The 24612-nt window shown below is 42.1% G+C and overlaps 1 protein-coding gene across 1 annotated transcript in view; it reads left to right on the top strand.

Moving 5' to 3' along the window:
• Window positions 1–24612, top strand: part of LOC138300722 (protein NipSnap homolog 3A-like) — a 279950-nt gene that overhangs the window by 94691 nt on the left and 160647 nt on the right. Inside the window, exons 2-3 of the mRNA XM_069240421.1 lie at window positions 11812–12019; window positions 18250–18405. Coding sequence (XP_069096522.1) covers window positions 11812–12019; window positions 18250–18405 — 364 coding nt within the window. The remainder of the gene's footprint in view (window positions 1–11811; window positions 12020–18249; window positions 18406–24612) is intronic.

The following is a 24612-nucleotide window of genomic DNA, read 5'->3' as shown; positions in this document are numbered from 1 at the left end:
TAACTCTAAACCCTGTGCCTCTCTAGTGTGCCTCTTCTCATTTTTTTTGTGTGCCCCATCCCACCTTACTAATAGGTGTCCCTCATCTCTACCCTGAAGCCACCTCTCCTTTCCATATATCTCACCCCTCTTTAGTGCACCTAGCACCCGCCAGCTAGGTACAATAGTACACATTAATTGGTGCTCTTATTTTACACTTGTTACGTCTCAGAGGCGTCGACCCCACCCCATTAACACAAAAAGAGAACAAAACGTAAAAAAAAAAAAAGGAGACATGCATGCATGATAATCAAAGTAGAGGACCATCGTGCATGATCTGGTTCCTTTTTTGGGTTTGTTAAAGGGCATTCTGTGTCCTGGTGAATGTAAGGTCAGAATGAGATTCTTTCAAAATGCCAGAAGAGATGAGCTAAGTAACTACCTCTGTTGCAGCTTGCTTTTCCTCAAAACTCTAAAAAATACCAACAAGCCTTAAGATTGACCTCCTTGACCAGTTCTCAGGGTCTTCCATTTTCATTTGATTTATATTCAGGTCTTTTTGTATCTGAGTGAAGAGAATTTTCTGAGAGTAGGGAGCATCTTCAGTAGTGGATACTCACTATTCTATCCCCTTGCATCTTTCGCTCGGATCCCGCAACTTCGTTACGGTTCTAATTTTGACTCAATTTTCATTGCCATTGGTGCATTTTTCAATTCATCATTTGCCGAAGCAGCGTGCATACTAGCTGGAGAGTCAGTGTGTTGGAGGGTGCAAGAGACAATTTTTCTGATAAACTTTCTCTTTCACACTCCCTTATTTCTTACACAGGGATTAAGACTTGATTGGTAGATGATATGTTGCAAGAGGTGGAAAGCAAATGCTCATTAGAGACGCTAACTTATCCTGGGTTCAAATGTACAGTAGCCCCCTTTTGGCTTTCCATAGTTCCTAGTCGGACATCTATTATTTCTTCTGCTGTGCCCAGCTACTCAAGTTGAACTGTGGCATTTCTGCTAATATTGCTGCTGCTATTGCTGTTGGTGCTTTTGGTGCTGTTGTTGCTGTTAGGACCTTATTTCTCAGTCATGCATTCTTGTACAAGTGGTTGAGAGGCTCCTGCTGTGTAAAAGATAGACGTTTGCAGGCGTCCTTAGGATATGTGATTCTCTATTTGGGGGGCCTCCATATCTGTCAGCTTCTTTTCATTGATCAGTATGTGTCTCTGCTGTTAGCGTTTGGGTCCCATCCAAATGGTATCTGCTTGGTAATTTTCAGGATCTTCCCGCCTCTGTAAAAGATCTGCTATACCAGCATTCTCACTTTAAACATAAGGCACCAGTGCTGTCTGTGATATCAATCAATTGGGTGTTTACACCAATGCTTATAGTTGTCTCTGATGGCCCTCCTAATCTCTCATCTGAGTGGTGGAAATTCCTTGTTCAATGGCTTCCCAGACTCTACACTAGCACTCCTTAAGGGCATCCTATATGCCATCCCATATCTCCTCCATGGCCAGAAGAAGTCTGATCACAACACCTCTTAATGGAACTCAATCAGCCCCCCCGCTGGCCCACATCATCTTTAAAACTGGCTCCATTGTTTGCAAAGTCATTGCAGTCAGCACCCCTGCTTATCTTGAGGACAACATCTGTAGTGGTTCTCTGCACACCCACAGCCATGACACAGTTAGAATGCAGACTAACCACCTCAGTGTCCAGGATTTGGTGCAACATCAATGTATCCAGCAGGAGTGCCCTAACACAGCTTCAATTTGGGAAAGATATAAAGACACACCTCTTTAAAGAACACATCACAATTCAGTAACTGCCACAACCATGCTACTTCTATCACTCATTGACTTTATGCTTGTTTTTGACACTCTACAGTGCTCTGTTGCCTTTTTGTCTATGTTTGTGCCCCAGAAATACATTATACATACATACAGATATCTGTGAACAACTCTGAAGGGTTTTTTCGTTCACAGCCTACTTTAACAAGACTTGTGATTCACTATAGGACAAGCTAACCTGATGGGCGAATATCAATATCACGCAGTAGAAAGTAGAGATGCAAGAGCAACAAAGGGCTGTGCGGACTACCGGGTCCTTCATCTATCAAGTATTTCTTGACAGCAACATGCTGGTCTACTCTCATTCATTCATTTGCTTCTTTCTTGCCTACTTGTTGTGTCTGCCCACATCAACTTGCGGTGAGTTTGAGAATGCACAAACACAAGCCACCACTTTTATTTAGTCAGCATTTTAAGTGGCAAGCACACTCATGGCAAAGAATCCCCAATATGCCATGAATAACCGCTTTTATGCAAGTGTCAGTATTAGAATGGGGTAGAGCACATTACCTCTCAACATATGTGCATGCACACAGTCGCAAGCAGGTTTACACACATGCTGCTGCAGCCCCTACCCACTCCAGTTCTTAGGGCCTTTAAGAGCTTGTGGGACAGGCTTTGGTTGTTTCATTTCCCATACACTTCCAAGAATTACTTTTGGAGTGCAAGGAACGTGATATTTTCAATTTTTATAGGGAACACCTGAAAGACATACAGCAATTTCAGTGTTATATTTATTTTGATCGATGTTATTCACCCAAACAAGGAAACATATTGATGTTGCCACTTGTGCAATTTGTATAGTGTTCATAAGGAGTGCTGTTTCAAAGAGTTAATAATTTGCAATGTGATCTAGACCCCCAGGTATTTCATGGAGCTGGCATTAATTCTAAAGGGTGTTACTATTTTAAGTTTTCCCCTTCTCTTTTTGAGACAATTATCTGCAATTACCCAGTCTTCTTGCTCATCATATATCCTGATGCTTCATCGTATTTCTCAAGTAAGCCTAGTAAAAGGAGAATAGACCCCTTTGATCAGTTAGTGATAGTAGGACATCATATACAAAATAATGTTTTATGTTCTGTCACTTTGATTTATTTGCCTCTAAGTTCAGGGAACTGTTTAAGTGTCATTACCAACACCTTAAAAGCTAAGGGCAAATCAGAGTGGGGACATGGTGCATACCTGATGATTGCCAGGAGTAAAATGCATTATAGAACCGCTTTTACTCAATAACAACCTTATTTGGGTATTTAAGCTTAAGGGGCAGGGTAACTTTTATCGCTTTTTAGTTAACTTTAATCATGACGTCTTTGAATCAGCTGATAGCTGAAATTTTCAAGCATAATTTGAGGAGCTGAGAAACCATTGCTTAAATATCGAACCAGGGTTTGGGCGGGTGATTGGGGAGACTTCTCGGTTGAAGACCTTCATGATATTATAAACCCTACTGACCAGAGAGGCAAAACTCTCTTTACTTACCTGTCTGCTTATGATCTATGGAATGTTAAAGAGTTCATAGGGGCTACAATGGTATGATGCCTACTTTTGTATGGAGTGGGTGCAAGTCCATCATTGTTTAGTTTTGTTTGTACCCAGGAACTTTGGTTTGAATATTTTGGCTGAGAAAACCAAAGTGAGTGCTTACAGTGACTATAATCCTCTTGTAGTCACTTTAGCAGTACCCAATGGCACTCATAGTAATGATGTAAGAGGGGGCGGGTGTTATTATATGCATATTATGTGTTTTTTAGGTCGAGCGTAAATGTTCGACCTCTTATATACTATTGAGTATACTTGTTCTGTGGGCTACTAGCTTTTTCATTTGTTAGTTTCGGTGTCATTTAAAAATCTTTGCTTGCTAGAGGTCAGTCATTCCTCTTTGTCCCTCCTTCTTTGTGGGAGCAGGGGAAAACTACTGTATGGTAATGCTTTGTCCTGTTTATCTGGTCTGTAGGGGACTATATTTTTACTTTGTTTCCTGCTCCTGTCCCGGGAAGCTTCCCTTTTGATTTGCAGAGCATTCTTGCCCTGAGCTTAGCTGTAAACAAGGCTATAAATCAGGCTGTTATCTTGGTCACATTTGGTCTTTGTGGGCTCCCTGCACCCTCTCTCAGCTGCCTGGCTCCCACCCTTCCTTGGCTTGGATTATCTTTACCAAGTGTGCTTGCCTGTGGTCCCAGTGCAGAGGATCGCTTTTAACTGCTTACAGCCTAGGCACCCAGCTCTACCAGGGCTCCGCAATCCTTAGAGACAGTGCCCGCTTCTGCTCCATACTGGGATCCCACTTGCTGTTCCATCAGTGCACCTCAGTTCACACACTCCAAGCCTTCAGCTGTGCCAGTGCCAGAACCTCACACACGCTGTCTGCCAGAGCACTTCAGTTTTTGCAGTCAGCACACTCTGCTGCTACAGTATTGGGACCTCGGGCACAGCTGTACCAGTGCACCTCAGTCCACACACTCCAAGCCCCTCAGCCGTGCCAGAACCCCACACACACTGTCAGCCACAGCACCTCTTTTCTTACAGTCAGTACACACTGCTGTTCCAGTACTGGGACCTCTGGTGCTGCTCCATCAGTGCACCTTAGTTCTACCCCGACGACGTCACCTCCTTACTTGGACTCCACTCTCACATACAGTTCCAAAACAGCAGCTCAATTCTAATATTCAGTCACACTGCCAAGCCAATACTGGGCCCAATTGCACTTCAAGCCTAATATCCAACGCCACTGTTGATGAGAGTTACCACAGCTCTACCAGAATTCATCGATTCTAACATTCAGTACACGTTTCTTCTCAGTACTAAGGGTCACACACAAGCTCCTTGCATCTGTGGTTCAGAGGTAAAGCCACTCCCATGCTGGGCCCCACTCGCAGCTTCACCAGTGCATCTCCAGGCTAACCCTCAGCAACACTGGCATGCCAATACTAGGTTCCACACATAGCTCCATTAACATACCTCACTTCTGACCTTGTGTGCCCATTACTATTCCAGTACTGCAGCCCACATACAACTCTGTCAGTGCACCTTAGCCCTAACCTGCAACGCCCCATTAATCCAATACTGAGAATTACACGGCGTTCCATTTCACCCACTGCCTTTCTGTTATTCCAGCATTGGGCTGGGACACCGCTCTGTTTATACCCCCAATCCTGATCTGAGGTGCCCCAGTATTGCTATTTTGGGGTTCACATACAACTCTCTAACGCACCTCTTGCTGTTCTGCAGTGTCCCCTGCTGTTCTGCACTCTGACTTCTGTTTGTGGACGTGGAGGAGCCAATTAAATCCATTCTCTGCCCTGCTGCCTTCTTTATTAGGGAGGAATTGTTTCACCTCTCTCACTCCATTCTTTCCTTTACTCTGTTTACTCTCAATGTTTTCTTTCTCCCCCACTTTTCACTTCCCAACTCTTAAAACCCACATGTTAACAGTTTCGCTCTTTCATTCAACTGTTTATTTCAACTCTTCTCCCTATTTTTTATTTCCCTCTTCCTCTTCCAAACTCACAAAAACTTGGTTATTTCTTTTTCACTACTGTTTTCTCTTCCCTTCATTCTTTCTTTGTCTTTTTTATTTGCTCTTTCCTTTGACTCGGTATGCATCCTTTACATTTTTTTTTAGATCTTTCTTCCTTCCTTTCTCTGGTGTTTTTCTTATCTTTATTTGTCAATACATGTTTTACTATAAATCCTTCTTTTTCCCATCTGATTGTGGAAGCCACAAGTTACTTGTCTGGACCCGAGTTGTCAAAGTGGTTTTCCCAGTCTGTGTCTGTGGGAAATGTGTTGGTACATACATGCCCTGGTTCTTTTGCTGCCTATTTCTCTCACCATCTCTCGTTTTTTCTATAATGTTCATTTTTCTCTATCTTTTCACACTTCTTTCAGTATTGTTTCCTCTTTAGCTTTCGTTCGCTAGCTTCCTTCCCTTTTTTCTTTTCTCTCACACGTTTGCTCTATTGCTTCTCCTAGTTTTTATTTTTTGCATTTTTTCTTTCCCTTCTTACTTTTATTTGTTTGCGACCCCTTCTCTTTTTTCCTTTTGTCTGTTGTATTCCCTTTGCTTCTCTTTTTCTGTCCCTCCACTTTCTCTCCTGAGGCCTAGATATCAATGGAGCAATAGGTGCAGTAGCACCAGGTCCCAGAGACCTACGGACCTCACTCATCTCTGATTACTGCTGTATTTTTCTACTGAAATTGCAGTCAACCATTTTCCTTTCTTACTCCAGGCCCATGACACAGTTACTGCGCCACTTCTCCTCACCATCTTTACTCCCTCTTTCCTTTGACGCTTCAATCCATCCCAAATGATATTTTGTTGTGGTGTTTTGAGCAATGCAGTCTAATGCCAAAAGTTTATTTCTGATAAAGGTTTATATGATAATTGTATATGTTTTCAGATAGAGGAAGAAGGTAAATGGAAGTGCTTTAGTTATATGCAGGGCCACTGGAATTATATGGCCCGAAAAGACAACATTATGCGGCACGGTTGACCGATTTATGTGGCAAGAAAAGTCCAGTTATGAATTTGCAATGCCAATACCTCTAACTCAAGCAAAAGTGAGACCCATTGCATTACAAATGCTTGGTTATCTTGTACTCGAAATGGCCTGAAGGAACTTATTGGTGCATTTGTATTCTTTATGGAGAATTTGGACCTTGAGCAAATCGGACAAACACCTTCATCATGGCTTGCGGATCGAAAGATTTGTAATCTCGGTGCATCACAGTGACTGACTTTGCAAATCGGTTGTCCTTCGGTTTCCATACTTGGGGGTAACCTTTGACCCAGCCAGTAGTTAGCTTCCCTGTCTCATGCGGAGGAAGCCCTTCTCGCAAGCAGTAGGAGTACTGTTTAATTTAACATCTGGTATTGGCAATAAGCCTATTTATCCCCTATTCGAAAGTTATAACAGGAAATGTCTCCTGATTTTAACTTACGTAGCATGCATCAGGGATACTGTGGTGTTAGAAGCAAGCAGGAGGAGGGAAATAATTTTTGTAGTTGTCTTTTGGGACTTCCTCTGAGTAGTCCAAAATACCTTATACATGAGGAACTAGGGATTGATTATGTAGGTGGCTTGTTCAGCCTAGCTCCTTTGTTGCTATGGATTTAAATATAGAATAATGAATGTGCATCACTTACTAGAGATATCATTGAAGACTGTCCTTCATGTGATCTTGGCCATAAAATTCCCAGGTTTTACTATGTCACGATCACCACAGTGAAACTTGGAAGTCCCTCCTTATTTATATCTCTTGCTAAAGATAAGCTATGAGTGAAGCTGTCCTTAATCAATGCTAACTGGCCAGAGCAAGAAGCTGTGAAACACCAAAAAACCCTTAATAGGGCCGACACGGTGGTCCAGACTACACTGGGACTTGAACCATATATTGTTATTCTAATACTTACATGGGAAGGAGCACTACTTACAAATTTAGACTGGAAACTATGCAAAGTCATTTATCCTTCCCATTGGGACAATATGAAACACCTTCAATCTGTATTTGCCCTTGCAATTAACTATCTTGACAAACGTTGTTGCATTTTAACTTTTTGGTAAATATTATGAGCCCTTTACCCATCACAATTTGATACATCTATTGAAGAAACTGAGTTTTGATAGATGTAGACACGCTTTGTTATCTATAAATGCTTTCTTCACTTGAGGTGAGCTCCAGTTAGCCCCTTTTTAAAAATAGGCCATTGGATATACAAAGGCCTGTTTTATTAGTGTCAATTTTATGTGCTTTTTCCTGAAATGTAAACTTATACAGTATTTCTAAGTTTTACGCTGTGTTTGTTTTTTAATGTATTTTATAATCCTTTTTTATTGCTTTTATGCACCTGAATGATTATTCTCTAATAATCAAATAAAGATGCTTGATTAAGTGTTACTAGTGCCACTTTCTCCAACACTCACTTCCTTGTCACTCACCTCATAACTAAAGTGGTACACCAGTGTTGTATAGCTATTTTAGCCATAGTTGTATACACATTATTTTAGCAAACTAGGCCTGTCGCTGTGCACTTTAGCCCAGTTACATTTTATTTAACATTGCATTGTTTTATCAATATTAGCCACATTTGCAGTCTTGTTTTATTTTCTCTATCTAGTTGTTCTTTGCCTGACACAGCACTGCGTTATTAGCAAGACATTTCTTTCATTTTTTGCTTTCCTCAAGGCTGCAGTAAAAGAGGGTTGCTGGCAAAAGTGGTACGCTGTGTCTCCGACATTCACAGAAACATACAGATTCCTACATGGTGACCTTTTCTCAGAACATCAGCTGTTTGCTCTTTGCTCAGACTGCCGAATCCCTGGCCCACATGGGGATGGTGTCTTTATAGACAACAGATATGAGGGGTGATATCTTCCCAAGGGGGAAACCTGAAGGGCGGATTAAGGCTTATTACGCAGTGCTCCAACATAGCCTAGGTAGGAACTACACACACATTGCTCTGTAGTGACAGTATTGTTGGACTGTTTTTGTGTTTCACTCTTCTTGTCACAATTTGCCTCCTAATGTGTTCTATCGTCCTAGTTATTTCAATATGTGCTATTCTATCTAAGAAGCAGTTACTTCCATAAATCTTACTGAATTATATTCTTCCTCTGATTGTCTTTGCTTGTGTGAGGCTAATGTAACTGAGATATACGGATGAGACTTGACTGACCACGATTCCCTTGAGTAGTCATCTTTCATGCGCCCGGTTTCCACAATCATCCCTGCTCTTGGGTAGAGATGAGGCACTGCTAGTTAGCCGGAAAAAACCTGGATTAGGCCGACAAGTGTCACATGGTGTGGGATTAGACTCAGTTCTCCACAATACAAGTGATTCTGCCGCCCAAATTCAGTAGTCTCATTAGGATAATGAGAACTTATGTGACACCCGTAGGGAGGCCGAGAGAAAGGCATGTATGTTGTCTGTTTTCAGCATCCAGGGCAATTGTGAACTTTAGTTTCCTTACACTATAAAGTCAAAAGCTGTCACTTTTATCTCCTTTGGATTCTGGGGGCAAATGCTCTTCCATCCATTGTAATCTTGGGGCAGGTCAGAGACAGTGGTCCAGAGCACACTGTTATGCGCCCACTATCTTGGCCGCACAGCAGCAGCCTAATTTTGAGTTAACTTTAGAATTAATGGGACAGCAGTTGCAATATCCTCATTCACAAAATGTTGGGGCATGTTGGGGCTTGTGTTACCCCACTCAGCCTTTAGGGTGGTCTTCCACCAAACGTTTGCCTATTCCTCTCCTGTTTCTGAAATGTGTTTTTGTTGGCTTTAGGGCTCTGTGCACTTTACCACTGCTCACCAGTACTAAAGTGTTTGTTCTCACTCCTTAAAACATGGCAAATGTGTCTTACACATGAATGGCACATTTAATTTACCTGTAAGTCCTCAGTATAGTGATACAACATGTACCCATGGTTCTGTAAATTAAATACTACTAGTGGGCATTTGTAGTGATACTTGTGTTTTGACCAATGACTGCGTGTCGCACCACTTTGCACTTCGCTTAGCTGTCCACCGTCACATTCGTGGTCACCAATTATAGACTCCATTTTATATTCAGCTTAGCCGTAGGTTCACCACCACGTTAAAGATGCGAGTAGTTTTCCATACAAAACATTTCATGCAACCTGTTTTCTATTCTGCGCGTTCTTTCCTCCCCAAAGGGCTAGGACATAACGTGGAGGAGTCGCTTACCAAGATAAGGATGTACTAGATGGATGTTTATGGTACAGCAGGGAACGGTTTAGTTTTGGGAAAGACACCTTGGGATCTTGGGCAAGTTCCGACGTGTTTCTTTCAAAGCTTACCTAAAATAGCCAGCATTTTTTAATACTTCTTGCGCACTGGGAGGTGTTTTTCCAGAAAGCTCCTTCCTCGTTTGTTTAAAATATATAAGTGACCCAGGTCGACAGGCGGAGATTCAGAGACCTCAATCAGGATTTAGATGTTGAATGCCTGATATATTTCCCGTGAGGGTAGAGATCTCTCTTTCTTGTTGCAGTCGACCTGGGGTCAACAACTTGCTGGCAGGAGAAAGATGGAGCACTAGACAGGCCCTACGGTGATGCATTTTTATTAATTATTTGCTTTGCATTGTGTATGAATGTATATACATATATCAATATAAGTGTTTGCATCCTTGCATATATATATTTTCTGTTAATAGATTAAAGATTCTTTGTACATGGTCTTACTTCATTGTTGCACATTTTAAAAGTACACTTTTTCAATTATACAGGCCTTCCTTCATGAGCCTTGCAAAAAGTTATAATAAATGTCTTCTTCAGATTAAGAGGTGCATTCCAGAGAATCTTTTCAACTCCTTTCAGTGTGTGTATTTTAGCTCAGTCAGCAGTAACACAGCCTGCAGCACATATTGTGCCACCCACCTAAGTAGACTTTTGAAACATGTCTCAGGAGGCTAGCCATTGCAGCCTGTGTACAGTTTTAAACTGTCAATTCAACCTGGCAAAATAAACCTTTCGACAAGCCTAACTCTCTCTTCTAATACATATGTCACCCCTAATGTATGCCCTAAATGCCCACCTTCAGGTGCATTAAAAGTTGGATGAGCTGAAGAAACCACCTCTATGTTTATAAAAGTACAAGGAAGCAACAAGGAATGGGCTAATTGCATATATTTCTGTATTTGGAGTACATTCGCCAGATATGTGAAAGAGGTTGAGTTCATAATGTTCTGCATTCAAAATCAGGAGTCCAAATATGCAACATATTGTTTTAAGTGTTTGGTTAGTGACCTGTATATATGAATTTTGTTTTGTGTGAAAGGATACAGATGTGTGAGCATTGTGCAATATGTTTAAGTAATGAGAATAAATAATTGATAGTCAGAGATAATTGATTGTTTCATTGAGCTTTGCATTACTTGTGTTGATCTTTACCCTTAGTTATCCATTTGATATTTATTTCTGCACTGTTTTAGCCAGAATAATGGAGAGTTATATGTGCAAGCCCTTTATGACGATGATAGGATACTACAAGCCCATAGGGTAGGGTGCAGTGTATTTAAAAAATTGGCATGATGTTCACAACATGCCCTCATCTAACCCAGAGAAGGGATCTGAGGGAACATAATTCCTACTTCAATGAGTATCTTGATTGTTTTTTCCTTTCACTTTTCCTCTTTCTTTTGTATATTCCTGTTTTGGGCATTGCCAGAGGAAACAAGATGAGTTTTGTAGTATGCTGTGCCCTGCCTGGGCAGGGATTTGTTTTCATTGACTTTTTCATTACAATCATGAGTATGTGTGCTGTATTTCCCTTCCTTCAGGAGTATTGTATGTAGTGGATTTGCACTGTGTGTCATATACATTTGCCTTTTCTTGAAAATGCAAAATAAAATTGTTGAAAAAAATGTGGCCATGACCTTTTGAGTTTCAAATGTCCTGCTAGTGAATACTCCCCACATTTGTTTTTCACCACTGTGAGGCCTGCCTCTCCTGTAGGATAACATTGGGTTACCTTAATATATATAATACTTGATAGCTTTTCTTTGAGAACTGGTAGAAATACCATGTTTTGTTTTGTAACCAAGTGCAAGGATGATGTGTGATTTGTAGATGAGTGGGTGAATGGCTGGATGTATTGCTCCATTGATGAGGCACTTTACATAATACATTTACCCCTCCTGACATTGACAAAAGTTATTTATTTACATTTTCTAATTTTAGAGTTTGCTTACATGTGTCCTTTGGCACACCACATCTTTGTTCTCCTCACATGAAGTAAGAGAAATCTGATATCCTTCTCATATGAAATTGTCACCGATAGTAAATTACAAATGTGTTTTTGTTCCGGGAAATAGTAAATAAGAAGTGTGTGTATAATTAGGGCCAGATATAGAAGATGAAATTGATGCTGGATTATTCTGTTAGCTGAGTTGTTCGGTTTTTGTCTCCTGTTTTTGCCTCTTGTTAAGTCATTTAAATATGTATTTTTCAGATATGTACATCCGTTTCATCAGGGCAGCAGCAAGAAAACAGGGAAATCTATGAACTGCGTACATATGACTTGGTGCCGGGGAAAATGAATGATTACATAACGGAGACCACAGCCGGGGTTCACCTACGAACAGTTCATTCTGAAATGATCGGCTTTTGGACTGTAGACATCGGTGGTCCGAATAAGGTCTTTCACCTATGGAAATACGGTATGCTTTGTGCATCTCTGTGGACGAGCGCCAGCCATACTGTCTTCTGAACACTGAAGAAAAATAAAACAACAGATGTAGTTTTTGAACACTTGTATGGCACATGAAAGAATAAGAAACCTGTTAAAATGGTTTCTCAAACTAGCTAATGTCGACAGGGCCTATCCAGCCACATCTTTATGCTGAAACAATGACATACATTCTATAAAATAAATATACACATTTCGGAGTTTTCACACCGGTCGCCCTCGTCTATGCAACATAAAGTGCGATAGTCAATTGGCCGTGAGATTACCCATGGAGATGCAGCAAGTAAATCAATTGAGAGAGCACAATACTTTAGTGACAAATAAGGTTCTCGGTTCCAGTCCATGAACCACTTTTTGACAATTAGCTGTTACTTTATTGCAGCAGTTTTTTCATTCTCCAATTGTGGTTCTTCTGCCATTTAGCATGACAAGTTAGGGGAAATAAAACATCTGGGCACAGACACTTAAGTCACAGGAAACGACAATTTTTACTAAGCCAGAGCACAAGTAGTCCAGGGATATTTGAGCATGCCAATGCATACAAGCATGATAATCTTTAAGCCAAACCTTTTTTCTTTGCTAATGCTTGTTTTATTGTTTGGTTCTCATAATCTGATGGGTTTCTTCTAAGTCTTGTCATCCCCTGCGAATCTTCATAAAGAACATTCTCTTTTAACTGATGGGCCAACATGTGCAGGAAAAGAGGGGCAGTATTATCAAAAGTACCCCAGAGGGGAAACAGACGCCTAAGCTTGTGTTTTTGCAGCTCTGGAGCACTTTGGCATTACAGAAGGAGTCACAGATGCTTGGGTAGCCTCATCTATAATGCAGCCCAGGGTAGTTCAATGAAACTCCTGTACGATCTCAAGCATGCGTTCTAACTGGCAAAATATGTTTGACCGTGGGGCAAATATTTTGGTGGTCCCTTTCAATACTGCAACTCATTGAAAAATATAGTGAATGTAAAACGTTTAAAGTCGTCTAGTTCCATTACCCTAAAAAATAACAAAGACATTTGATTGAAGGCCACTAGGTTTCAGTTCACTTTTAGTAGAAATACATGCACCTGGCAGATACATTTTAGCAATTCTGAAATACTGGCTTAGTCCTCTTTATGTAGGAGACACACTAAGGCTGCAGAAGTGCAAAGTGCTCTCATATGCAGAACAGCAAACAGTGAAGACATCCCTTCCACAGCCTATGCTGAAAGAAAAATGTTCTAAACATCTTTACAGCTAATATTCACAATATGCGTGAAGGTAACATAGTGGCATGTTTTTAATATTACAATATTTTTTGTTAACACAAAAAATGTCTGTGGCTCTCACCTATTACTCCTAAGTGAGATACTGGTTTAATCTAAGATAATATTTGTATTGTACTGGTTTAAAAAAAATATGGTACAACGTTTCTCTGCAAAAATTCTGTAATGAATTACCAAACATTACTTCAGTTCCCCTTAAAAAAAAAAAAAATGAAAATGCCATTTAAAAGGATCTATGTTGAAACAACATTTACGTTTATCATGATAGAACTATGAGTATAACACAGTGAGCGCAGGCAGACAATTCAAAAGGGCCCCAGCGTTCTAGGGGACCTCTGAAGGGCTTGCTCCACAGCCAGAGCCCACTTTTCCCAGACCTTAAAACCTTTCTGGTCGATCCCTCATTTGGATGGGAGCGTATCTGAGGCAAATGAGAAACCACTTAGGGCCTGATTACTACCTTGGCGGATAGGATACTCTGTCACAAATGTGGCGGATATCCCGTCCGCCATATTACAAATTCCATTATATTCTATGGAACTTGTAAAACCACTGGTGGGATATCTGTCACGTTTGTGAAGGAGTACTGTAGGAAAGTACCCTCTTTTTGCCATGGTTACCCCCATTTTCTGCCTGTTGTCAGTGTGCTTGACTGTTCACTAGGACCCTGCTAACCAGTACCCCAGTGATTCTGCTCTCTTTCCTCTAAATTTGGTTGCTGCATACTGGTAACCCAGTATTTCCACCACAATTGGCATATTGTTGCTCCCTTATAAGTCCCTAGTATATGGTATCTAGGTATCCAGGGCATTGGGGCTCCAGCGGATCCCTATGGGCTGCAGCATATATTTTGCCATCCATAGGGAGCCCATGCAAAGGCTTCTATAGGACTGCCATTGCAGCCTGCGTGAAAAGGTGCAAGCCACCCTTTCACTGCTATTTATACTGCACCAGGTCACTTAAAAATCACCCCTTGGCAGGCCCGCCAGCCCTGATGGCAGGGTGCAGAGTACCTGTGTGTGAGGGCACCCCTGCACCAGCAAACGTGCCCCCATTACCTACAGGACCATTTTCCCTAACTTCGTGAATGTGGGGACACCATTTTATGTGTGTACTAGACATAGGTCACTACCTATGTCTAGCTACATAATGGTAACCATGAACATAGGCATGTTTGGTATCAAACATGTTGGAATCATACCCCAAGGCTTTTGCAAGCATTGGTTGTATGATTCCATGAACTCTGGGGGCTCCTTAGAGGACCCCCAGTATTGCCATGTCAGCCTTCTGAGGGTTTCCAGCCAGCCCAAAGTGCTGCCACCTCCCAGAAAAGGTTTCTGCCCTCCTGTTGCTTGAAAAGCTCGAGCCCAGGAAGGAATAACAAAGGATTTCTTTGGGAGAGGGGTGTTACACCCTCTCCCTTTGGAAATAGGTATTACAGGCTTGGGAGAGGTAGCCTCCACAAGCCACTGGAAATGGTTTGAAGGGCACATTTGGTGCCCTCCTTGCATAATCCAGTCTACACCAGTTCAGGGACCCATAGTCCCTGCTCTGGCATGAAACTGGACAAAGGAAAAGGGAGTGACCACTCTCCAGTCCATCACCACCCCACAGGTGGTGCTCGGAGCCCCTCCAGAGGGTCCCTGGGTTCTGCCATCTTGTTTCCAAGGTTGGAAGGAACCTCTGGGAGCATCTAAGTGGCCAGTGCCAACAGGTGACGTCAGGGACCTCCCCTGATGGGTTCTTACCTGGTTAGGTCACCAATCCCCCTTTCAGGGCTATTTAGGGCTCTCCTTTGGGTGGTTCTTCAGATTCGGATTGCAAGACTAAAGCAGGATTCCTCTGCATCCTCCACTTCACCTTCTCATGGAAGAAACTGCATCTGGACCCTCCAGGAATGCTACAAACTGCAAAACAGAGGTCAAGACGACGTCTGCAACTTTGTATCTTCAGCTCCTGCCAGCAACTGCAACTGTTTCCCGGTCGTGCATCCTCAGAGGACAGCCTGTCTTCAGCCTGCACCAGAAGAGCGAAGGAATCTACCCTTGAGGTGAAGGAGTCACTCCCCTGCATCAGCAGGCACCTACTGCATCGATGACCAGTGGCTTGGATCCCCTCTCCTGCTGAGCTGTGTGGATCCTGCATCACAGGTGGTGGACTGAAGTGGTCCCAACAGTTCTGATGTCCTACTGTCTAACTTTGGTGGAGGTAAGAGCCTCCCTACACAAGACAGTAGCCCCTTGAACCACGTGTTTTGCAGTTGCCAAGGTTTATTGGCATCCTTCCATGAAGCTCTTCATGCACCATGCAGCTCCGGCCCCCAGCACTCCATCCTGCGACGCACAGCTTCCTGAGCAGTTCCCAGGCGGCAGCTGAGCCTTTCTCGTAGTGCTGCATAGGCCTCCATTTGCACCTTCTTTGTCCTCGTGCTTTGGGACTCCTGTGCATGCCACCTGGTCTTCTGTGGACTCTCGAAGGTGCTGAGAGCCCCCTCTGACTCCCCGTTGGGTAGAGTCCACCTGGTCCTTCCTGGTCCCAGGCAGCCCCATTTTGCGCTAACCACAAGCTTTGCATTTCACAAGGCTTGTTGGCGGACTTCAGCGACGCAAACCAGACTGCAATCTTCCATCCACCGTGGGACATCACTTGCACCAACCAGGAACCCGACTCCATCTTCTTGGGTGCAATCCTGACTGTTCTTCTTCACCGTTGGTTCTTCTTTTGCGCCTTCATCCGGGTTAGCAGGGGCTCCTGTTCTTCCTGGACTCTTCTGTGCTTCTTGGACTTGGTCCCCTTCTTCCACAAGGCTCCATGTCCAAGAATCCACTGTTGGTGTCTTTCAGTCTCTTCTGGTTCTTGCATAATCGGCTTTCTCATGTTCTTGCGTGTTCTAGGAAAGTTACTGTGTTTACTCCTGCTGTTTTACTAGTACTTCGGAAGCACTATTTTGTTGTAATAAAATATATGGGTGCTTTTCATTGATTTTACTCTAAAAACCTTTTGCCAGTAAAACTGTACCTATGATATTACTTGGCTGTGAAATATGTATGATGGATGCACGGCTAAAGTTTTCTGAACTAGTCTTTAGGCTCCGGGCTTGGCTGTGCTATGGGCCATTATAGATAGAGCTGGTATATTGTTTATAGGATCTTCTTGCTAAAGGTTTGGTGCTTAACTTCGTCTTAAATATTTAAGGACATTCTAGGTTAAAATCTTTTCATATCTGTTCATATTCTTGAGCGTTCTGGCAGGGGTAAGTACTTAAAGAACAAAAAGATAGATTTTTTTTTTGGGCTATTCCCTCTGTCTGGGATATCAAGATGTCTATGTGTGGAATCTGGGAGCCAAGATTGTTATTCCTTGAAAGAGAAACCATCAATAGACCTGACCTGGCATTATCAGGGTTCTTTTTTCAACATAAACTATCATCTAAAGCTTTTACCCCATCTGTTAAAGAAAATGCACTCCTGAAACTAAGGGTCCTGATTTAGAGTTGGGTAGATGGGTTACTATAATCTGCACCACACACACATCAAACTAAAATTCTGATTTAATAATGCTAGTTGACACTCTAGTCGGTGCTCCAGGGTATAATGTCCTAGACAATTTCATGAAGGTTACACTAGGATCAAACAAAACATAATTGGAATGCATCCAGTGCAAACTGTCAAAGTCCTTATTGGAAACATGCAATATCACTCCAGAAGGTTCCTCATTACTTTCTGCCATGATTATAACACTGATAAGCTGTTTGGTCACCACTCAATATAGCTAACCGTACAAAAATCAGACTGCAATGTATGAAGTATCAACCATGTGATTAGCTTGAACCTTCATCCAAATGTTGATCTTAGAGTTCAACACTGACTTTAGAATTAAAGAAAAAAGATAGTCAAGAATCCACTAAATCGTATTACAGGAACAAATGCATTTGGTTTCACAGAAGTTCAGTCCTGTATCATACTTTCTAGCAGATGTCTCTTCTATGTAAGCGTGACAATATTTATATAGTGAAGACATTCCAGATGGGGTTTCTTGGCACAGGACATTTAGGGGGTCATTACGACTTTGACGGGCGGCGGAGGCCGGCCGCCAAAGTCCCGCCGGCAGAATACCGCTACGCGGTCAGAAGACCGCCGCAGTAATTCTGAGTTTCCCGCTGGACTGGCGGGCGACCGCCAGAAGGCCGCCCGCCAGCCCAGCCGGAAACCCCCTTCCATGAGGATGCCGGCTCCGAATGGAACCGGCGGAGTGGAAGGGGTGCGACGGGTGCATCATGGTGGGGCCCTGTTACGGGGGCCCCTGCAGTGCCCATGCCATTGGCATGGGCACTGCAGGGGCCCCCAGGGGCCCCACAACACCCCTTACCGCCATCCTGTTCCTGGTGGCCAAAGCCGCCAGGAACAGGATGGCGGTAAGGGGGTCAGAATCCCCATGGCGGCGCAGCAAGCTGCGCCGCCATGGAGGATTCCCCAGGGCAGCGGGAAACCGGCGGTACACCGCCGGTTTTCCGTTTCTGACCGCGGCTGTACCGCCGCAGTCAGAATGCCCATGGGAGCACCGCCAGCCTGTTGGCGGTGCTCCCGCGGTCGTTGGCCCTGGCGGATTTTACCGCCAGGGTCAGAATGACCCCCTTAATCTTTTGAGCATCCAGCCTTCCTAAACTGGGTAGATACCTTGGTAGATGACTACGACAGCTTTTCATTTTCATTTTCACCTGAGGCACATCTATATTGCACTTAGTATTTTCTTTCACAAAGGGAGGACCTATGCTCCATTTCAAGCATACAACTACTATTTCTCCTAGTGTGGGACCATGGATAGTTGGATTTAACAGTAGATTTGGCCATAGTGGCATATTCTTCATGTGCAACTTGTACTGTGTAGGACTCTTTTGTAGTTGATACATTAATATATTTTATACCCCACCACCACAGACAGTTTTGAGCACCGAAGCAGAGTCTGCACTGCGTTGAGGGATGATAAAGCCTGGCAAGATGTTGTGTCTACTTTAACAACATTCATCAACAAAATGGATGTTGAGATTGCTTACCTCATACCTTGGTGTCAGCTTCGCAAGACTGAAGAGAAGGGTGAGTATGTGCAGTTACTTTTCCCTTATTCTGCTAAATTAATATTTTCTGCAGGATATATTTGCCAGTATAAACAAGAAAATGACAAACCATAGTCACAGGTTATGCTGTTTAAAAATCTATTTCTCTATGACACTGTTTTTCAGCTGGTGATTTTATAACAAGTTAGCATCATTACTAAATGTAGACACTGTGCTTCTTTTCCTCCCTCCTCAGGCCCACATTTTGCAATACTTCAAGCTGCATGGTCTGAGTAGCTTAACAAGCATTAGCCAACTCAGTAGGTCTGACCTTAATTATGCAACCATTGCAAATACATGCAGCAAGAAATAATGTTTCAATCCACTATGGAGATCCATTAGCTTTGCCAGTGCTCGGAGGTGGTATTGAAAGAGTTGGTGGTAGTACTAGTAGTGATGACATTACTACTGTGGTCACGTGATATTAATTGCAGTCTTGGTAGTATGTTATTGGTAGTGGTGATGTTGGTGGTGGTAAAAATGGTGATAGTTGTTGTTGGTTGTGGTGAGATGCACCAATAACACCACCACTAATACCCACTTTCCTGCCAATGATTGGATGACTGAAGTATTTAAAAACTGACATGTTAGCTCCAAGTCAAAGCACACCAAATGATTTTAACCAATATATATATTTTTTATTTTAAGTATGAAACGTTATGAATTAGCACTGTGTAATGAATAGAATTTTCAAAAAGACAAGATTTGTTCCACAATACATTTTGGTTAGTACTTACATCTCATATCATGAATAATGCATTCCTAGCAGTATGAGGCTGCCTTCATCAGCACACTTGTTTAAATATAGGGACCTAAAAGGGAATTAAGGCCATCATTAATCTGGGTTCTGCAGAGATTGCATCTGAGTTTTAAGTATCTTTTTGAGAATTGCCCAGGTGGACTTTAATGAGGATAAAACACCTATGCATTATTTTGTCATAGTTGTAGAAGTGTAATGAACTGACAATGAACATGCTGTCTGCGCAATAAAGGCACCTACCCAGAGAACCCAGACTGATGGAAAACCAACACAGCGGGAAGACATCAGTGCAGCTGTAATGAATGGTTTAGATACTACTGTACCATTTAGATACTACTGTAGGATAAACCACGAAATTCTAGGTACTTAAAGGGGGAAAAATAGAACTAGGTATCACAAAGATTGGACAAATCACTCATGGCACAAGAATAAGGTAATTCGTAAACCTTAATCAAATATGTTCCCTATCTTACACTGAAGATGAGAGTTCTAGATACAAAATGTGCATAACAAAGAGGAAACTTAGGCCCATGGTTATACTTTTTTTGCGCCTCATTTCCTTAATTTTCTTTACGCAAATGCGGCTCAAACTTAGCTCCATATTTATATGTTGATATTAGACACATCTAACCATGGAAATGGTTCCACCGGTCCCCTAACGCCTGGTCTGAGCCAGGTATTAAATAATGGTGCAAAGCAAGCTTTGGAGCATTATTTAGCCCCTCATCCCACTTGTGCGTCATTTTAGCATGGGGGGGATAAATATGGGGCTGTGTGGATAGCACCATTTTTTAGTTAGATGCATGAACCTACCTTGCGTCAATGAGATGCAAGCTAGGCGTTCCCATCTAAAAAATGGTGCTATCCCCATAGCATGAAAAGTCATGAGTGCACTGTTCAGAAAGTGGAGGGTATTCAAACACCTCTCACAGGCACACAATAATTCAGAAGCAGTAGCCCTCATGCATCATCATCGGGCTCTGCTCCACGTCAGACTGGCACTGCAATGTCTGACGGGGTCCTACATGAGACCATCTTGCCATTAAAAATTGTATATATCTCAGTACCAAAAATATTAGGTTACTAAGAAACAACTGGAGAGATACAAAATAAAATTGGCTCTGGTGCCTCCTCAATGTAAGAGAATGTTTAATAAACGAACGAGGACCTGGTCAAGATTAAAAACACAGGAAAAGTGAAGGGGAAATAATGATCCCACACTTCACATTCTCAAAGGGTGAAGCACAGTGGCTTCAACCACTACAAAAAGTCAGCATGTTTTGCGCCTAAAAATTGTCTAAAAAATATCCACTGGCGCTTCATCATGACTAGAACAATAATCTTGCTCCAGAATATCAAGTATATGAATGCAATCTGTTCTTTCAATAAATAAATAAAAAGAAAGAAAAAGAGAGTAGAAAATGTTTTACTCACTACAGGTCTGTGTCTACTAGCACAAAACTACTGGTAACCTGTAAAAACAAAAAACATCTATGCCAAAATAATTGTTGATCACCTCAAAAACATAATAAAAACAAAAATATAAGATGACATGAACATAACTGGATGTGCAATACTACAACAACACTCTGCTCAATATTAATGGCACAATAAAATAAATGCTTACTGGCCATGGTCAGAAGAGGGACACCGGAGGATGGGGGACCCCATCCCAGGTAAGTAGGGTAAGTAGAAGTAAGTATTTTTTTAAGTGCCATCGGGGGCCTAACTTGGGGCCCCTGCATGGCACAGGGTGTAGTGGCCATGCCCAGGGGAGACTTGTCCCCTGTGCTGGCCATTGTGGTGGTGGGCATCACTCCTGTCTTTTATAAGACAGGGGTCATGTGGTATGGATGGTTTTGCATCAGGAAATGATGCTAGGCTGGTTAGAGGCGTTTTTTTTTTTAATTTAACCAGCCTAACATCATTTTTTGGTGCAAAAACCCCTTCCTCCATACCACCACCCCCACAAAGCTAACGTCATTTTTGTTTGCGCTAGCCCACCTTTGCATTGGCTTCTGGGGTTCCATAAATGTCATGCCTGGCTGGCGCTCTGGAATGATGCAAGCCGGCGCTATACTTTTTTGACGCAAAACTGCGTTTGCGCAGTTTTACGTCAAAAAGTATAAATTTAGGCCTTAGTGATTAATGCTCTAACTGTGGCTTATACAGAGCAATAGGTCAATCGCCTATCACGTCTTCTATAAAAGCTGAAACCACTGGGCAGAAAGAGCTTGGATTAGAAAGAGCCAAGGAAGAATGGGAAACGGATCTATCATTGATAGTGAAAGTTGAGATTAATATCTGGCAGATTAACACAGCAGAAGTTGTAAATTTGATTTCACTGAAAACATAAACAAAAATAGAAAGTAAAGTAAGTCTTATAGATTCTAACTTATGCTGGAAGTTTGTCTCTTCAACACATGTTAATTTATTGTCCAACAATATTTCGCTTTTGGGGATTAGTTAAAGAGAAAATCAGCTTCATTGTAAGTATACATATTTGCATCTCAGAAAAGCGAATAATATTTAACAATATATCCAAGATACCCGATTCCAACTCAGAAAACGAAATTTGAATAACAAATAGTTATGGCAGCTAAAAAACTAACTAAGCAAAATGGAAAGGTAACAGCTAAGCAAATAGTGACAAGTGGGTCAATTAACTCTCAAAATAATTAACTTTAAGGAGAGAATCAACAAATTAAGAGATCATAGGTGTATTTTTAATGTATCTGTAAAAGATTTTTGGAATATTACAATTAACGTTTGACACATTTTTGGGAGAAGAACAAGACTAGATACTTCAACAATTAAATTTCTTCATTTTCGAAATGTATTGTTATGAGGATCTGGGTGTATTTTATGATATGGCCAGAGGGTCTTATCCCAGTTGGGCTCATTTGTAAACCTTAAGCTCGACCTTTGGTAGCTGTGGCTTAGAACAGCAAGGTTTATATAAAGGAACTAGTGTAAAGCATTTAACAGCACCAAACAACAAAATAAGAGAGTCATACAATAAGAAAGAGATGTGACACCAACCTATACAAATAGAACATATATTTAAATTTTTTTAGAGTTATTGATCATCAAACTCAAACAGAGGGCTCAGATGATATAAACTTTTATAGCATTTGAAAACTTTGATTCCAACTGCAAACAACCATTGGTTAAACAAAACGTTTGTAAACTTTTGAAAAGTTTGAAAGTGATTGTTCGACAACTCCTACCCGAGTTTGGCGACCATTTCTGACAGGGCAGAAGTTGAGGAGGCCAGTATGGATACTTTGGGCAGTTACTTGGTCACCAGGTCGTTTTTCAAGCAAGTTTCAAACTACACAGGACAACAGCCATAGACTTCAATGGAGTGATCCTGATGCTGAGCGATGCAGTTGTAAAGATGCTCAGTGATGCTCCTGATGCTATGCGGTTGATGGGGGTGAATTACATTTGAGTCCACGGTGAGGTGGAGTGATTTTGACTCAGGGTCCCACAAAGTCCTCTTTGTGAGGGTAGAACGGCTACTGATGCAGATCTTCAGTTCTTGCAGCACTGTGGTCAAGGTGCATCTTTTAGTGGGGGACGGTGTCCCTCTAGGTTGAGGAATCCAAGAACAGACAACACCCATTGGCCCAGCATACACAGATGCAACTTTTGGGTATCTTAATTGAGTATCTTGAAGTGTCTGCCATCCAATAGTGGCAAAAATACTGTAGTGGCTACCAAATTTGTGCTTTAGGCTCTTCCAGCTTTAATGTCCCTACTGCTGTTCTAGGGGGGGCAGCCAACTGACTTTTAGAGTCAATGCTTCGATCTGGGGCTGGGAATCAACTTTTCTCCAAGTCAGGAACTCAGAACAGAGTCCAAACTCTACTAGCCCAGAATGCAGCAGGTGCAGTCGCTCCAACGTCGCAGCCTCTCTTTGTGCATTTCCGGCATCTGAAAGATGGTCTTTTGTCATCCTCTCTCAAAGTCCAAGTAACAAATAAGACTTAAGTGCCAGGGGTGCCCATTATATCCTGGGAAAGTGCCCAAAGGGGAGAGTGTGGACACTAGCCAATGGGCTTGTTGGTCCCCTCCTCTTAGGAGGCAAAGTTCTGACAATCTGTGGCATCTGGCAATTTCAGAGAGCAATATTCTTGCCACTCTCAAAATGTCGGGGCCTTTCCTCAGCTGTGAGGATTCCTGCGGCAGTCCGTTGGGCTCCAGCGGCCCAAAACAATAAATATCAACTTCCTTTCCTGCATAAGTAACACTGGGACACCCCTGTGCAGTGCAAGTTATGTTGTTTATTGGGATAAATTCTCTCCAACACATTTCAGCCATATCCTTGGTCACTGGTTACCACAAGTATGGCCAAAACACGTCTGGGAGAAGCTGTCCCAATAAACATCACATCTTGCACTGCACAGGAGTGTCGGAGTTTTCCTTAGGTAGACGGAGGAAGTTGGCATTAAACATATATGTGTATATGGATTAACTTAAAAAACAAAGGTTACAGGGACCTTATAGTTAGGCTCACATTTTAGCCACTTCGCTGCCAGGCCTTTTCCCCCTCAGGTGCCAGGCCTTTTGTTGGCTATTTGGGGCAGTTCACACATAGGCCCTCATAACTTTTTGCCCACATAAGCTACCCTCGCCAAATGTACGTCCTTTTTTTCCAACATCCTAGGGATTCTAGAGGTACCCAGAGTTTGTGAGTCCCCCTGGAGCAGACCAAGAAATTAGCCAAAATAAAGCAAAAACTTTGTTTGTTTTTCTAAATGGGAAAAAGGGCTGCAGAAGGGCGTTTGTGTTGTTCCCCTGAAAATGGCATCAACAAAGGGTTTGTGGTGCTAAAATCACTGTCTTCCCAGCTTCCAGGAACAGAGAAAATCAAACTTTTCAACACAATTTTGACATTTTACTGCGACATACCCCATTTTTACTATTTTTGGGGCTTTTAGCCTCCTTCCAGTTAGTGACATAAATGGGTGTGAACCCAATGCTGGATCCTGAAAAGCTAAACATTTCCGAAAAGCAGACAAAATTCTGAATTCACCAAAGGGTCATTTGTGTAGGTCCTACAAGGTTTTCCTACAGAAAATAGCAGTTGAAATAAAAAAAAATTAATTGAGGTGAAAAAAAAGCCATTTTTCTTCACATTTTACTCTATAACTTTTTCCTGCAATGTCATATTTTCAAACGTAATATACTGTTACGTCTGCTGGACTCTTCTGGTTGCAGGGATATAGTGGGCTTGTAGGTTGATCAAGAACCTTAGGTACCCAGAGCCAATAAAGGAGCTGCACCTTGCAATGGGCTTTCATTGTATACCGGGTTTACAGCAATTAATTTGGTGAAATGTAAAGAGTGAAAACTAGGTATCAAGGAAACCTTTGTTTTCCAAAATGGACACAAGACAAGGTGTTGAGAAGCAGTGGTTAT

Source organism: Pleurodeles waltl, chromosome 1_2, assembly GCF_031143425.1.
Source record: "Pleurodeles waltl isolate 20211129_DDA chromosome 1_2, aPleWal1.hap1.20221129, whole genome shotgun sequence".
Taxonomy (NCBI): domain Eukaryota; kingdom Metazoa; phylum Chordata; class Amphibia; order Caudata; family Salamandridae; genus Pleurodeles; species Pleurodeles waltl.
The sequence above is the reverse complement of the archived record's forward strand: the minus strand, read 5'-3'. Positions and strand labels throughout refer to the sequence as shown.